This window comes from Pecten maximus, chromosome 11, assembly GCF_902652985.1.
Source record: "Pecten maximus chromosome 11, xPecMax1.1, whole genome shotgun sequence".
Taxonomy (NCBI): domain Eukaryota; kingdom Metazoa; phylum Mollusca; class Bivalvia; order Pectinida; family Pectinidae; genus Pecten; species Pecten maximus.
In genome coordinates, this window is record NC_047025.1 from 36742202 (window position 1) to 36760444 (window position 18243).

An 18243-nucleotide genomic window follows, 5' to 3' on the forward strand; every position below is an offset into this window, starting at 1 on the left:
TCAGGATCATTCCTGGCAAGTTTCAGCTATATAGCACTGGTGGAACTGGAGAAGAAGTTTAAAATGTGTTTTTCAAAATGGCGGCTATGGCGGCCATCTTGGAATTCGGACCAACCTGAAAAATAACAACACTTGGTCGGGATCATCTCAGGATCATTTCTGGCAAGTTTCAGCCCAACAGCACTGGTAGAACTTGAGAAGAAGTTTAAAATGTGTTTTCAAAATGGCGGCTATGGCGGCCATCTTGGATTTCGGACCGACCCGAAAAATAACAACACTTGGTCAGGACCATCTCAGGATCATTCCTGGCAAGTTTCAGCTTAATCCCACTGGTGGAACTTGAGAAGAAGATTGAAATGTGAAAAGTTTACGGACGGCGGACGGCGCACGGCGGACGGCGGACGACGACGGACGAAACACGATGGCTATAGGTCATCCTGACCCTTCGGGTCAGATGACCTAATAAATATATTACTAATATAATAATTATTATATAAATGTGGCAATGGACTGAGCACGTGGATGTCTGTTCCATGTTGAATAATGTACTGTACTATGACGCTCGATACGACTGACTGAATAACACGTTAATGCTATTGGAAAGATTTTATTCAACACCACAGTGTAACATTTTGCTGAGTAATGCACTAGAATAGTATACATTGTGTTGACAAAACATGGTAATAATATACACTTTGGTGTACCGATAATAATACTGATCACGAGAAAGTCATTAACACGGACGCACGCACACACCTACGTGCACACACTGAAAAAAATAACAGCATGCCGCTACATTACAAGGTTAGAAATAAAAATAAATGTTTGGTGAAATTGTGTTTTCTGATTTTTCTACATCAGCCGAGAAATTTCATAGACGTTCATGTATAGTTAATCATTTATCACAGTTAAATTGCACCACATACAATTCCACCAAATGCATATTTCGTTGTCAAAATTCTATTTCATCTCAAAAACTATCTTTACTAATCCATTTTTTTTTTAAATTTCCAAACACAAACATAAATCAACCGAAACTGAATGATGTATTCCACTACGAGGTTTTAATATCTTTTTGTGTACATGTTCCTAACGTTCTGAAAAGCAGCCGTCCTTACCAATCATAGACTGTCAATATTGTTACCACATCCGACTGTCTCAAAAGAGACTTGGTATAGATATAGATATATAATACTCCGACTACAACAAACAAAAAAGAAAAACAAAATAACGTGAGTGGACAAAAGAAAGTCATTTAAAAGTTTCTGAATATAATGTTATGTACGGTACACTAGGTATAACTAAAGGTCAAGTCCTTGTTTATTGTAGGCTAATTGATTGAGCAAAATAGAAAATAAAACAAAAAAAACAACCTAGATATCTATGTTAGTAATGCATGTAATCTCAAAATAATCTAAATAAATAAACGTTTCCAAACAAGAGGACCACACCGTAGTGCCATATGTTACCATGGTCACGTGACCTATGTACAAAGCACCAAAATGAACAAAAACAATGTTACCGCGCCTAACAATATTTAAAAAATCCCAGAAAGTTTTACACCGGAGTAAACGTGTAAACTCGTCACATGGAACTCGTTTAAACTAACTGGGAGGAAACAAACCACAAACACGCACAGTAACGTTCAAATGGAAATGTGTGTTACACACATATCTGGTAAAAACATTTCTAATTCAAAACACAGAAATAAAAATGTACTATTATTTGTACATCAAGTTTCTTCATTCTGTTTAAGTTGACTGCAGTACGTAACTATATAACATATACTGTTTTGATCCATGACAAAATCTAAGTTAGATTTGGCATTGTGTATTAAAGTACAATATTTGTATACTAAGTGTGTATTAAAGTAAAATATTTGTATACTAAGTGTGTATTAAAGTACAATATTTGTATATTAAGTGTGTATTCTGTGCAGTTTAATATATAAGGATACCATACACCATTTACAATATCATGGGGACCTAGTACCTGACACCGGTCTGTAGAACAAAGGCAGTACTTGCATATCTATCGTAGCAATCCATGTTAGTAATTTCATTTTAGATAGATATTTTATATTTGTTGTGCAATAAAATTCAATTGACAATGATTTAAATGACGGCAAGATTACCACTAACATAAACGGCTATACTATAATATCGCTACTTATAGGAGTATAGCTGTTAGCAATGCCAATCTGATTGAAATACATCACGAATTAGTATATAATGATGAGTATTTTAATCAGATAGCTAGTAAAATACACAGTGTAGCTAATATAGTCATAGTACTTTCTGTTTACTAGTAATATATACATATAGTTACCGATCATTTTGATACTATTCACGAGGAGATTATTAATACCCAATATTTAACTTTCAATGATTCAGAATTATGTCCCTATGAAGTGTTCAGTATATACGCTCTCACAGCACATTGTTGTAGACTAGATTCCGAGTACACAACTTTCGGGACTTTAAAGAAAACAAACAAAACGTCGTACTGTCACCGCATCCCGTTGTTTCATAAATCGTCCAGCGTCCTCCTGATACGAGTGTCTAGGTTGTCCGTCATTACGGAGCTGGTTGACGAGAAATGTTATAAACTCCACTAGTATTTTCGCTAGCTTACATTGTTTCCGACACTAGTTTATAGCCTCTGTTGGCCAGTTGAGCTGCCTGATTAGTCCTCCTTTCGGCTTAGCGTACTTGCCGTATTTCTCTAGTTTGTTAGTTGGATTTGTCGACCGCCATCCGATATCACGCGCTGTAGTTTTGGGGAAGGGTTTTGGCGAGGGCTCTACATGAATGTATTCCTCAATAGGTGTCACTGGTTTCATTTGAAACAAGGGCTCTGTTTTCTTGTTCTTGTCCCACTCAGGGAAGTCATCCTTCACTAACTGTAATATGAAGAGGATGTAAATTAGGCTCAGCACAAAGAGACAGCGAAATAAAGGTAAGTTAAATGTAATAACAACATAGATAGGGGTTAGCATAATAAAATTACGTCATTTCGACTTAAACTAAATAATGTCTTTGTTGTTCAGAACAAGAACATTATAGATATAAACAACAGTCTTGCCACGGATAAAATTCCTAGGCGTCGAATGTTATGTTTTTGACACCTATTGGGAATGTGATAGAGAACAAGATACAAGCGTCTTTCAGACGACTTTGGGAGACATGCCCGCTCTTAACATTGCATTAATAAACAAAGATGATAATGCTCATTGAGTTTCGCGGCAAAAAATATTCTATCGAAAATATACCACAGCGTTATGGGTAAAATATCTCAATACGTCGCCTCCCATCACATCGTTATGGGTAAAATATTTCAACATATATTTAAGCATTGATGTCTTTTTATTTTAGTTTCATCGGGGTATGAAACAAATTTTGTTTGCAAACTGTATGAATCCGCGTTTCATACTCCGATGAAACTAAAAAAAATTGACATCACACTTATAATTAATTTTTGAAAATGATTTTCTAATTTAAAACATGTTTTATGTACAATTTTACTGGTTTTAAATGGGATTGCTTTTTCTCAAATCAATACGAAACGTCAATTGTCGTATTGTGACGTCACATTTTTCGCGCCATTCTCGGAATTTCTTTCATAGAAGAATGATTTTTTTTTTCGACCAATCACATTTGAGTATTTACCATGAAAACAAAGAAAAATTAATTATACCAAATTGATTAAAAGATAGACCGACGTTATACATTTGTACATCAAACCATAGCCTGCCAACGTAATATACCAAATCATCGCCTGCCCTCACAACGTTTTATATCAAACCATCGCCTGCCCTCACAACGTTATATATCAAACCATCGCCTGTCCTCACAACGTTATATATCAAACCATCGCCTGCCCTCACAACGTTATACATCAAACCATCGCCTGCCCTCACAACATTATATATCAAACCATCGCCTCCCCTCACAACGTTATATATCAAACCATCGCCTCCCCTCACAACGTTATATATCAAACCATCGCCTGCCCTCTCAACGTTATATATCAAGCCTGCCCTCACAACGTTATATATCAAACCATCGCCTCCCATCACAACGTTATATATCAAACCATCGCCTGCCCTCACAACGTTATATATCAAACCATCGCCTGGCCTCACAACATTATATATCAAACCATCGCCTGCCCTCACAACGTTATATATCAAACCATCGCCTGCCCTCACAACGTTATATATCAAACCATCGCCTGCCCTCACAACGTTATATATCAAACCATCGCCTCCCCTCCCCTCACAACGTTATATATCAAACCATTGCCTCCCCTCACAACGTTATATATCAAACGATCGCCTCCCCTCACAACGTTATATATCAAACCATCGCCTTCCCTCACAAAGTTATATATCAAACCATCGCCTTCCCTCACAAAGTTATATATCAAACCATCGCCTGCCCTCACAACGTAATATATCAAACCATTGCCTCCCCTCACAACGTTATATATCAAACCATCGCCTGCCCTCACAACGTTATATATCAAACCATCGCCTGCCCTCACAACGTTATATATCAAACCATCGCCTGCCCTCACAACCTTATATATCAAAACCATCGCCTGCCCTCACAACGTTATATATCAAACCATCGCCTGCCCTCACAACGTTATATATCAAACCATCGCCTGCCCTCACAACGTTATATATCAAACCATCGCCTGCCCTCACATCGTTATATATCAAACCATCGCCTGCCCTCACAACCTTATATATCAAAACATCGCCTGCCCTCACAACGTTATATATCAAACCATCGCCTGCCCTCACAACCTTATATATCAAAACATCGCCTGCCCTCACAACGTTATATATCAAACCATCGCCTCCCCTCACAACGTTATATATCAAACCATCGCCTCCCCTCACAACGTTATATATCAAACTATCGCCTCCCCTCACAACGTTATATATCAAACCATCGCCTGCCCTCACAACGTTATATATCAAACAATCGCCTCCCACATCGACATTATTACAGAAGCACACATTTCATTTAAGTTCCTTTCTATAAAATATTAGCATCATATCTCAGTCTGATGTTACCGTACCACACTGTTTAGCAGACTCAAAACTCACCAAACCATCAAGGTATCTTCACATTTTCTGATAAAAGAAAATTACAATAATGATAATAAAATAACACAAAAAAATGACTGTCATTTGGGGTTTCTTTTTGTTTGAGAAATTGATGAGTTTTGAGTCTGATTTTTTACTACAATTACGTTCTTAATTAAACAGTGGATGTTTAATGACTATGAGATGACACGACATGGGGTAAACAAACACATTCTGTAACAGTGAAAACGGTGATCATAGCTATCATGTCTAAACCCATTCTCGTGCTCACAATAGTCGCGTGTTACAACTTTTATAGGCATATCTTACGACAGGATCGAGAAGTTAAACAAGGAACAAGTGAAATGATACTCAGTCCCCAGTTTAGATTAATTACCTAACAGTAGTGAACACGAAATCAGGAAAGGAATCTGAACAGGACGAGGAATTGAGCATGAGCGCAAAATCTGGGCTGGAAAAGGAGACCTTTTATGAATACAAGGTCTCTAGTAAGACCCAGGATCTTAATTATGTATGTGTACATAGTGTGCAGAAATACACGACTTTCGTCTTATAGCAATTTGGTGTTTCTTTATAGTCAGTATGAATATAACTACCACAATACATGTCTCATCTTGTGCTAAATTTGGGAAATCTAATCTGGAATTCCAAAGAGCAGTTATTTTGTGAAGGTCAAAGATTCCATTTTCTTGCTATGTGAAACAAACTTAAAAGCGGCGTTTTGGTTTTTAATCCTTCTAAACATATGCATGTACTACCCAACGATTAAAATTAACGTTACCGATACAGGGATTCGCCAGTCGACCTTACAGAATGTGTTTGTTAACACTTGTTAGTAGAATGATCAATGTAAGCTGTTAGTATCTAATTAGGTGATCATTACGGACCAGAGATTCAGTTATACCCTAGTTTGATGTCAGTAAGAGTGACAGATGTTCCCTTGTAAATTGTTTCTGTCAATTGACTCTATACATGTGACAGAGAACAATGATATACTGTTGTGTAAACATTTGAAGTTTATGATGTCCCGTAAAGTTTTGAATAGCACAGGGCACTATTGACGTTCCAACATTATTATTGTTCAAAGTAAATTTATATCATTCTTAACAACAACTGAAATGTAGGTTTTCAACATTTAAGAAAACTAGTTCGTGTAATTTCACACATTATATTCGGAATTTAAATCCTACCATTATTATGTTACCACAATCCCGTTTATAACATGGAATTTATTCTGTCTGTGAATCTGGGTTGACAGGTTTTATCATATTTTATTGGGTGAAATAAATCATAATTTAAAGGCTCTCGTGAAACACACTTATTTCGCGATATATTCTGACAAAGCTGTGTTACTCTCACCAAACACGTATAACATACTGTTATAATACTGCTAGGATATCGCATATGTCTAAATACAATGTATGTCGAAATGATATTAAATGTTGACAATAGGAAAATATACAGTGACACCTGATTTTACCGACACTTTATGGGTCTGAGCCGGTGTTATATATATATCAGTGTGTGGGTAAAATAGGTGTCGGCTATAATAGGGTGTCGGTAAAGTCAGTGTCGGCTATGACAGTGTGTGGGTAAAAGAGATGTCGGCTATGACAGTGTGTCGGTAAAATCAGTGTCGGCTATGACAGTGTGTCGGTAACGCCAGTGTGTCGGTAAAGTCAGTGTCGGCTATGACAGTGTGTAGGTGAAATCAGTGTCGGCTATGACAGTGTGTCGGTAAAGTCAGTGTCGGCTATAATAGTGTGTCGGTAAAGTCAGTGTGTCAGATATGACAGTGTGTCGGTAAAATCAGTGTCGGCTATGACAGTGTGTCGGTAAAGTCAGTGTCGGCTATGACAGTGTGTCGGTAAAGTCAGTGTCGGCTATAATAGTGTGTCGGTAAAGTCAGTGTGTCAGATATGACAGTGTGTCGGTAAAGTCAGTGTCGGCTATGACAGTGTGTAGGTAAAATCAGTGTCGGCTATGACAGTGTGTCGGTAAAGTCAGTGTCGGCTATAATAGTGTGTCGGTAAAGTCAGTGTCGGCTATGACAGTGTGTCGGTAAAATCAGTGTCGGCTATGACAGTGTGTAGGTAAAATCAGTGTCGGCTATGACAGTGTGTCGGTAAAGTCAGTGTCGGCTATAATAGTGTGTCGGTAAAGTCAGTGTGTCAGATATGACAGTGTGTCGGTAAAATCAGTGTCGGCTATGACAGTGTGTCGGTAAAGTCAGTGTCGGCTATGACAGTGTGTCGGTAAAATCAGTGTTGGCTATGACAGTGTGTCGGTAAAGTCAGTGTCGGCTATGACAGTGTGTCGGTTAAGTCAGTGTCGGCTATGACAGTGTGTCGGTAAAGTCAGTGTCGGCTATGCCAGTGTGTCGGTAAAATCAGTGTCGGATATGCCAGTGTGTGGGTAAAATCAGAGCCGGCTATGACAGTGTGTCGGTTAAGTCAGTGTGTTATAACTGACAGTGTGTCGGTAAAGTCAGTGTCGGCTATAACAGTGTGTTGGTAAAAAAAGTCAGTGTCGGCAATGAAAAAGTCAGGTTTAGTTAGTACTTAATTTTGACATTTGATATTTTAACGATTGATCGATAATGGAATTATTGTACATTGTTCTTCCATCAAACGAAACCTACATTGTGTACAGGTTTAGAAAGAACCTGACGAGGTTATGCTTCTCGTTATGCTTATGTTCATGTTTATGTAAAATAGGTCGCCAATGATAAATATCTGTTATCAGATGAAGATGAGGCGTTACACGATGTTGATGGAGTGAGGTATATGAGAGATGAAGAACGATGATGATGAGATAAGAGAAAAAATGTAATATACTAAAATACTGTGTTTAAGTCTAAAAAAAATCATATTATCATACTCTGTATGACTTTCACCTTATCTAGGTAAATATACACCAACACCAGGGTATCACTTTGGACGTTAAGTGCCATCCATCTCACATCAAATACAAGATCACTTCTTCCATGTCTTATTAGTTTGCTTTGAGAAAAATCCGCTGGTTTATCTAAATTCAAAAGGTAATCAGGCATATCCCATTGTCGCTTTTCCTACTTTTCCAACAGAATACTGTGTTAGGTTTAGAATAGATATCAACCCCTAATATGAGTTCACCTAGGTTTTTTATTGTTTTTTTTTGTCTTTGGTTGGAAGCATAATAAAACAACATAATTGCATAATTATTATACACACAATCATTCGCTCTGAGCTCATTTCTTATACACATACGGCATTGTGTCCATTGTCAGACATTTGACAGATATTGGGACATGTAGAACACGGTCGTTCCCATTGTTAGACTAAACCTTGAATTGTGTTCTCCTTTCCAATAAATAACTATTAACATAAATTGTCAAACAATATACTTCAATGTACATGTGTCAGTGATTACACACGGCGTATCATATACTAGTAGTTGTTTCCGCCAGAATGACATTTCGGTTTCGACCGAATTATTTTTATTTTAGAAATGAAATAAATGTTGCGATGTAATATGCATGTATATAATGAGCTGAGAACGATTTGTTAACACAACTAGACGACCTGTAGACACACACCTGTCCCTCATACTTGCCTGCCAGTATACATCTCCATCCTGTTGTATGGTAGTAAAAACTATTAATCACAGATCAATAAACTATTACAAACTATTACACATTGAAATGTAATCATATTAAACATGAATGAATTCATGCCTGATCGATTACTGGTATTAACTGTCTGGTTTATTATCGTTTATCTGATACATAGTGGGGACACCAGTACTTGTTGTGTCTTGTGACAATAATTAGATATTGAAATGTTCTAATAGGATAACAGGCACGCGCCACTCACGTCCTCATATTTCGTGGTAAGGAAACCCCAGCTCCCTGGCCATGTCTTGGACGCCGTCTCCTCGTGGTGAACATGGTCCTTCCTGTAAACATGCAAATGGATATATCAGATCATAAATGATTCAAAATGAAGTTCAAGTTCAAGTTCTTTATCTACCAAAAGTCCTAAGGCCTATAGGCATACATGATATATAACGTCTACAAAGACATGATTTACACCAAAGCATATACTTCAGTTGGTCAAAAGTATGTAAATCAGGTATCGTTACTGTAAGATTGAGTAAATCAGGTGTCGTTACTGTAAGGATTGAGTAAATCAGGTATCGTTATTGTAAGGTTGAGTAAATCAGGTATCGTAACTGTAAGGATGGGGTAAATCAGGTATCGTTACTGTAAGGATGGGGTAAATCAGGTATCGTTACTGTAAGGATTGGGTAAATCAGGTGTCGTTACTGTAAGGATTGGGTAAATCAGGTATAGTTACTGTAAGGATTGAGTAAATCAGGTATCGTTACTGTAAGGATTGAGTAAATCAGGTGTCGTTACTGTAAGGATTGAGTAAATCAGGTATCGTTATTGTAAGGTTGAGTAAATCAGGTATCGTAACTGTAAGGATGGGGTAAATCAGGTATCGTTACTGTAAGGATGGGGTAAATCAGGTATCGTTACTGTAAGGATTGGGTAAATCAGGTGTCGTTACTGTAAGGATTGAGTAAATCAGGTAACGTTACTGTAAGGATTGAGTAAATCAGGTATCGTTACTGTAAGGATTGAGTAAATCAGGTAACGTTACTGTAAGGATTGAGTAAATCAGGTATCGTTACTGTAAGGATTGAGTAAATCAGGTATCGTTACTGTAAGGATTGGGTAAATCAGGTATCGTTACTGTAAGGATTGGGTAAATCAGGTATCGTTACTGTAAGGATTGAGTAAATCAGGTATCGTTACTGTAAGGATTGAGTAAATCAGGTATCGTTACTGTAAGGATTGAGTAAATCAGGTATCGTTACTGTAAGGATTGAGTAAATCAGGTATCGTTACTGTAAGGATTGAGTAAATCAGGTATCGTTACTGTAAGGATTGAGTAAATCAGGTATCGTTACTGTAAGGATTGAGTAAATCAGGTATCGTTACTGTAAGGATTGAGTAAATCAGGTATCGTTACTGTAAGGATTGAGTAAATCAGGTATCGTTACTGTAAGGATTGAGTAAATCAGGTAACGTTACTGTTAGAATTGGGTAAATCAGGTATCGTTACTGTAAGGATTGAGTAAATCAGGTATAGTTACTGTAAGGATTAAGTAAATCAGGTAACGTTACTGTAAGGATTGAGTAAATAAGGTGTCGTTACTGTAAGGGTTGAGTAAATCAGGTATCGTTACTGTAAGGATTGAGTAAATCAGGTAACGTTACTGTAAGGATTGAGTAAATCAGGTAACGTTACTGTAAGGATTGAGTAAATCAGGTATCGTTACTGTAAGTATTGGGTAAATCAGGTATCGTTACTGTAAGGATTGAGTAAATCAGGTATCGTTACTGTAAGGATTGAGTAAATCAGGTAACGTTACTGTAAGGATTGAGTAAATCAGGTGTCGTTACTGTAAGGATTGAGTAAATCAGGTAACGTTACTGTAAGGATTGAGTAAATCAGGTAACGTTACTGTAAGATTGAGTAAATCAGGTAACGTTACTGTAAGGATTGAGTAAATCAGGTATCGTTACTGTAAGGATTGAGTAAATCAGGTAACGTTACTGTAAGATTGAGTAAATCAGGTATCGTTACTGTAAGGATTGAGTAAATCAGGTATCGTTACTGTAAGGATTGAGTAAATCAGGTATCGTTACTGTAAGGATTGAGTAAATCAGTATCGTTACTGTAAGGATTGAGTAAATCAGGTATCGTTACTGTAAGGATTGAGTAAATCAGGTATCGTTACTGTAAGGATTGAGTAAATCAGGTAACGTTACTGTAAGGATTGAGTAAATCAGGTATCGTTACTGTAAGGATTGAGTAAATCAGGTATCGTTACTGTAAGGATTGAGTCAATCAGGTATCGTTACTGTAAGGATTGAGTAAATCAGGTATCGTTACTGTAAGGATGGGGTAAATCAGGTAACGTTACTGTAAGGATTGAGTAAATCAAGTATCGTTACTGTAAGGATTGAGTAAATCAGGTATCGTTACTGTAAGGATTGAGTAAATCAGGTGTCGTTACTGTAAGGATTGAGTAAATCAGGTATCGTTACTGTAAGGATTGAGTAAATCAGGTATCGTTACTGTAAGGATTGGGTAAATCAGGTATCGTTACTGTAAGGATTGAGTAAATCAGGTATCGTTTCTGTAAGGATTGAGTAGCATGACTAATATCAATGAGGTCGCTTGTAACCACCCGGAAACCACGGCTAAACACCGATATCATTTTTATAATCTGCCATACATATATCGACCATCCTTCACTGACTGTTTACTTTGATTCCTCTGTATACAATACATCCGGGTTCCATGGCGACTAGAACTGTTTTATCACGTCTCTACTCAGTACACACGTACCATTAAGTCGTATAAAGGGACGGTGGGTTTGTTCTGTCTAGTAAGACTGACCCGTGGCAGACATCTATAAACTCTAATACGAATATACTACTACAGCAAATTACATGCTTGTTACGTGTGTTGACGAAATACATTAAAGTGTTTACACTTGGGATCGAACCCCAGCTGGGTTTGAAATTGATCTGGACCATCATACCAATAATACTATCATTATTGATTGATCCGGTAATCCCGACTTGTTTTCAGAATAGTTTAATCCGAACACAGATTTTACACGCCATGGGGTGCCTCATAACTGTGAATTAATGTTCACTTGTTTGTGTCCATATTGCTTCACATGATTATTTATCTATTGGTGTTAAATGTTAGTATAATATTGCTACTTAAAATCTGATCATTTAACACTTCCAATTATGACACCTGTTTTTAGTTGGTTGATACCGGATTATTACACCTGTTTGGTCGGTCAGTACTTGGTAAGACACCTGTTTGGTCGGTCGGTACCTGGTAAGACACCTGTTTGGTCGGTCGGTACCTGGTAAGACACCTGTTTGGTCGGTCGGTACCTGGTAAGACACCTGTTTGGTCGGTCGGTACCTGGTAAGACACCTGTTTCGTCGGTCGGTACCTGGTAAGACACCTGTTTGGTCGGTCAGTACCAAGTTAAGACACCTGTTTCGTCGGTCGGTACCTGGTAAGACACCTGTTTCGTCGGTTAGTACCCGGTTAAGACACCTGTTTGGTCGGTCAGTACCAAGTTAAGACACCTGTTTGGTCGGTCGGTACCTGTTAAGACACCTGTTTGGTCGGTCGGTACCTGGTAAGACACCTGTTTGGTCGGTCGGTACCTGATAAGACACCTGTTTCGTCGGTCGGTACCTGGTAAGACACCTGTTTGGTCGGTCGGTACCTGGTAAGACACCTGTTTGGTCGGTCAGTACCCGGTTAAGACACCTGTTTGGTCGGTCAGTACTCGGTTAAGACACCTGTTTGGTCGGTCAGTACCCGGTTAAGACACCTGTTTGGTCGGTCAGTACCCGGTTAAGACACCTGTCTGGTCGGTCAGTAGTACCCGGTTAAGACACCTGTTTTTGTTCGGTCAATACCCGGTTAAGACACCTGTTTGGTCGGTCGGTACCCAGTTTTTACACCCTGTTTGGTCGGTTAGTACCCGGTTAAGACACCTGTCTGGTCGGTCAATAACCGGTTAAGACACCTGTTTTTGGTCGGTCAATACCCGGTTAAGACACATGTTTTTGGTCGGTCAATACCCGGTTAAGACACCTGTTTGGTCGGTCGGTACCCAGTTTTTACACCCTGTTTGGTCGGTCAGTACTCGGTTAAGACAACTGTTTGGTCGGTCAGTACCCGGTTAAGACACCTGTTTGGTCGGTCAGTACCTGGTTAAGACACCTGTTTGATCGGTCAGTATCTGGTTAAGACACCTTTTTGGTCGGTCATGCTCGGTTAAGACAACTGTTTGGTCGGTCAGTACCCGTTTAAGATACCTGTTTGGTCGGTCAGTACTCGGTTAAGATGCCTGTTTGGTCGGTCAGTACTCGGTTAAGACAACTGTCTGGTCGGTCAGTATCCGGTTAAGCCACCTGTTTGGTCGGTCAGTACCCGGTTATGGCACCTGTTTGGTCGGTCAGTACCTGGTTATGGCACCTGTTTGGTCGGTCAGTACCCGGTTATGACACCTGTTTGGTCGGTTAGTACCCGGTTATGACACCTGTTTGGTCGGTCAGTATCCGGTTAAGACACCTGTTTGGTCGGTCAGTACCCGGTTAAGACACCTGTTTTTGGTCGGTCAGTACCCGGTTACGACACCTGTTTTTGGTCGGTCGATACCTAGATCTAGTTATGGCACCTGTTTGGTTGGTCAATACCCGGCTACCCAGTGAAGTTATCCCCGCGTATTTACACAATACACTGTGGAGACATTTAATTGGAGTAATAATAAACTGATCTTGTGTACAAAAGTCATCGAAATACTTCTTATAAACACCAAACTCCACTTTGAGTGTTTGTCAGCGGTCGGGAGTATATCTCGGTAGTGGACATATCGACTGGACGATCAGGCAGCAGGGGCAGGATACATTGACTAACAGGACACACTACACATGACAAAATGTTTTATATAAAATCTAGCAATATCTAATATCATAACAAATCTGATTATATCTACAGATACAGACGTACATACGTTCATATGTTTAAATTAAATGTAATATATAATTTGCCAAATACGAGTTAAACTTTAAAACCTACTTCAAGATATTGTATTGGAGAACACGTCATCGTAGGACATCCGAAAAATGGTAATCGATCAACAGTCATTGATTAAGTTGAATATTGTTGGGGGGAATACTGAATTTGATTGAAAAGTGAAACTGTTTTCTTTATCAAAGGATATTAGGGCACAAAAATGCCTCACTATTATAAATTATGAAATAATAATTACTGTTCGTGATACAGTATAAAGAACTGCTTCCATCTATTTTAATGATATATGATGAGTCCTACAAAGATTCTATACCGGTACATGTCCCGATGAAATACCTTTGAACCAACAGTGCGATATTATCGACGGTTACCCAGCAGTGACGGAGATTGATTATATATTTATATGGACGACCTTCGTATCACGCACAATGTAGACAACATTAATTAGATTCCAAGATATAAACATGTATAGGGCTAGAACGTCTTTATATTCTCTCGCCCTGTATAACACTATAACTTTAGTCCGCTAGATAATACTTAATTACATATAGTATATAATTTATTCGATTTTAACATTCAGCTTTGCTTCAAACTTTGGAGTCAACATTTATTTTCACACTTTTGACCAGGAAGGCGAGACTTTGTGGAACTTTCCCCATATACGGTATAGTCGTCATGTTGTTTAGTGCACTTCAAAATTAATATCCACAAACACACATGCATTACGTAAAACGTCCCTAATACAATAAGTCTAGTAATCCACAGCTGATGTCTACAGTCTAATATTCATATCCTGCCTACACTGCTCTCCGGTGGGTGATGTTTGAGAAGTTCCAGGCCAGACAGTATCGTACTCAACATTTGTTGATTTAGGAAATTACATTCACACCTATACAGATCCTTCAATGACAATACAATTATTATAGTTTACACGTATACAGATCCTTCAATGACAATACAATTACTATAGTTTACACCTGTACAGCTCCTTCAATGACAATACAATTATCGTAGTTTACACCTATACAGATCCTTCAATGACAGTACAATTATTATAGTTTACACCTGTACAGATCCTTCAATGACAATACAATTATCATACTTTACACCTATAGAGATCCTTCAATGACAATACAATTATCATAGTTTACACCTATACAGATCCTTCAATGACAATACAATTATTATAGTTTACACCTATACAGATCCTTCAATGACAATACAATTATTATAGTTTACACCTATACAGATCCTTCAATGACAATACAATTATTATAATTTACACCTATACAGATCCTTCAATAATAACCACCCTTCAATGAAAATACAAAATGTCTGGAATGTCAATTTGACTGGTATTAGACGCTACAATGTAACACATCCAAAGCATTATATTCACTGATCAATTAACTACATGTACAATGTACAATATTATGGAACATTCGAAAACACAATTAGGGTATACAAATGTACTGGGATGTTAAATTATCTTACTTCTCACGTAAGAACGTAGTCGTGATGCTTTTTATCTGTTGACATTAATTTTATATTAGATATGTTCAATGATTAACCATGGTAAACTCCTGTATACTTTAATAATAGTACACACCAGTTCAATGGCTCATCCACTTATCGTACAACAGGTGGGGGACTTTTCTGTCGTCCAAACGTCAGATCTGTGTGTATCAATAATTAAGTTATAAAGATAATTTCTACTCTGTAATTTAATATATATACCTATTTAGTGGTAACAGAGAACTATGGCCGTGAGTTTACGCCCCAGTTAATCTCCTTCATTACAACTCGTCAAATTCGACAACTGGCTTTATTAACTAATATGAAGACAGTTATTATATTTGTATATATTAAAACGTGACAATTTGATTCTGTCTTATCTTATTGTCCCCGGTGTCCCTTCTATGTGGTACACGTGTGTGTGGATCTTGATAGAATTGTGTACTAGGTCGGTGGTAAAAGATTTTTATGACAGACCCGTTCTAACCAAACTTGTGTTTATAAGTGATCCGTAGCCATGTCTCCAAGGTTATCGATCAAAAGCGAATTTTGTGGTTTTATAAGTGTGATGTTTTGGTAACACCATCCCCAGATTATCCCGTACCAACATCGACAGTATATATTATCGGTTTTTATTTATAAGATCAATTCTAGAGGTTCGACATATCTTAATTCCTATTAGAACCATCCATGAATCAGTACTTGATGGCGTTGTTGAGAGGTATATACTCGTAATTCAATTATATATATATGTACTCATATTTAATGCAGATTTTAAACTGGAGCTGTTAATTGCAGTGTAGTATTGAAGAAAATATTTAAAGGTAAACTGTAACTTATTTGATCTGTCGTGAGTTAACATTAGATTCGTTTGTTATCTCCGTTATTTAAATTCTACATTATTCATGCTCGGAGAACCTACAAATGTTGCCGATCAGATTAAGGGCCTATATTAACAACGGTGGGTAGAGTTGAGCTAGGTGGATTAATTGTGTACAGGTAAACACACTTGTGTGTCGTGTATGTATACCAGACAATCTACCAATGATAATTATATGTCTTACCAGATCTGATCCTGGGCCACAAAGTTACAGCCCGCCGCTACTTTCCCCATCTTGTCTGCTGGTGCCGCAGCCATTTTGGTATCTCCCTCTTGTTTATGTGATATCACTTTTATCGTCCGAACTCCTGGGAGATTATTAGAAATACAAATCTGGTGTCGGTATTTCCGTTCGTACTTAAGATTCACGGTTGGTTGGCTTGTTCCTTAGTTACCGGACGCTATCTTACTAACACGACCTCTCGTGTATTGTGTTTCCAATAAACCATGCATTTATTATAGGGCGAGCCATTCACTCTCTCCCGTCAGCACTCTTTATTTACTTAGGCAAATGACACTGTATGTAGTGAGCGTTATAAATAAAGCCAATTTACATACCGCGAGCCTCCCAATCTAAAATCGATTTCCTGAACATATAACTCGATTATGTACACCTGAGTGACGTATCGCACGCTACCCTGTCCGGAAGGTTGTATAGTCTTAATACTCGACCACAAACTGACAATACATCAGCTTAGTCCTGAGGCAATTTATAGTACGAAAAATCAGTATTGTAAATTATGTGTTGTAAGGTTAACGAAAAGTAACTGACAGTTGCATGAGAAAAAAACTGGAATTCCCGAAATACTTCCATTCGTAATGAAACCATCCCCAGAATACATACATGTATATGAAGCAAAATTTCTATATACAATCGCACTATTATTCGCATATGTCTTTTTTTTTAAAATTTTTGGCGGGGACGAAATTGACGTACATTTACGTGTATTTCTCTTTCAGGTTTTTAGTTACCTTCTTAGTTAGTTAAACAATAGTTTTATTTACATTCAAGTACACACATCACAATACAAATCCTATATACATGTAGGATCGGAAAACAAGCTAAAAGCTTATACTAATCCCTTTCTTTAAAACGATTACGGCGTTAAATCATGGACATTTACACACATTAATGAGATAGACCAAGTAACTTCTCAACAAAATACTCCAGTTGATTACATATTTGATACTTTCAATTCTGGAAAATTTGATGTTACCTCAGTAGTGTTTGAAAACTAACGATGCTGACATAATTAAAAACTTTTACTGTTACAAATAAAGTTCGGCACAGAAATGAATATTTCTTGATTTTCCTTAATGTATAGCGATTGATCACCCCATAAGAGAATATCTAGGTTTTCATTAATATCATACTTTGTCATTACATTTGATAAATATTGTTGTCTGATACGATTATAAATAATACAATCGAATAAATAATGAAAACTGTCTTCTATCATAAAACCACAAATACATCGAGGTGAATCCACAAGATTTTTACGAAAAAGGTGCTGGTTTAGTGAATTGCATTCTTAGTTGTTCCTTGTGTGAAGAAATATTTAAACCGTTACGTAAACGACTACACATGCTATACGAAAATCGCACGGAACATGGGAGATAACTTCTAAAATGAGTAGATAACAAGGTCGGTTTTGCCATATAACAAGATATATAGGAAATATGGTTTAAAATACAGAATGTACAGTGCATGTGAAAGACATTTTGAGAAAAAATGGTGCACGGAATACGAAATTGATATTAAGATATACAGATGATAGTTTTAGGGGAAAACAATCTATGTAGGTATTGTACATCAACTCTTATTAATACTAATAACAGTCCAAGTTTGTATTAACCTCAAAAACAGTTTCAGTATCTTATATTAATGTATTTATGAATATTTAAATCTGTCTATCTGAGTATCTGGGCACGGTTTCATTAGATGTAATTAAACCTTACAAGAATATATACAACTGTACGTATTATATAGGTTTCGTAAATAGTACACGTTACTTTTTAGTTTCATCTTTTCATCTAGATGAAACAAAAACAAACATGTACTATGTCAAAGACAACAGCTGTTGGTGTAACGATGAAAC

General features: G+C 37.4%; 1 protein-coding gene across 1 annotated transcript; it reads right to left on the bottom strand.

Annotated features, from left to right (window-relative positions):
- Positions 1-591: 591 nt before the first annotated feature.
- Positions 592-16552, bottom strand: LOC117337565 (uncharacterized protein C20orf85-like). Its single transcript, XM_033898601.1, has 3 exons — positions 16329-16552; positions 8974-9055; positions 592-2902 (listed from the first exon to the last, which is right to left on the bottom strand). The coding sequence occupies exons 1-3, from the start codon at positions 16400-16402 to the stop codon at positions 2648-2650; spliced, it is 411 nt and encodes a 136-aa protein (XP_033754492.1). The 5' UTR covers positions 16403-16552; the 3' UTR covers positions 592-2647.
- Positions 16553-18243: the final 1691 nt, after the last annotated feature.

Coding starts and splice junctions, on each gene's coding strand:
- LOC117337565 (XM_033898601.1), bottom strand. CDS start 16,402: ATGGCTGCGGCACCAGCAGACAAGATGGGGAAAGTAGCGGCGGGCTGT. Junction 9,056..16,328: donor GTGGCCCAGGATCAGATCTG/GTAAGACATATA, acceptor GCATGTTTACAG/GAAGGACCATGTTCACCACG. Junction 2,903..8,973: donor TTACCACGAAATATGAGGAC/GTGAGTGGCGCG, acceptor TTCATATTACAG/TTAGTGAAGGATGACTTCCC.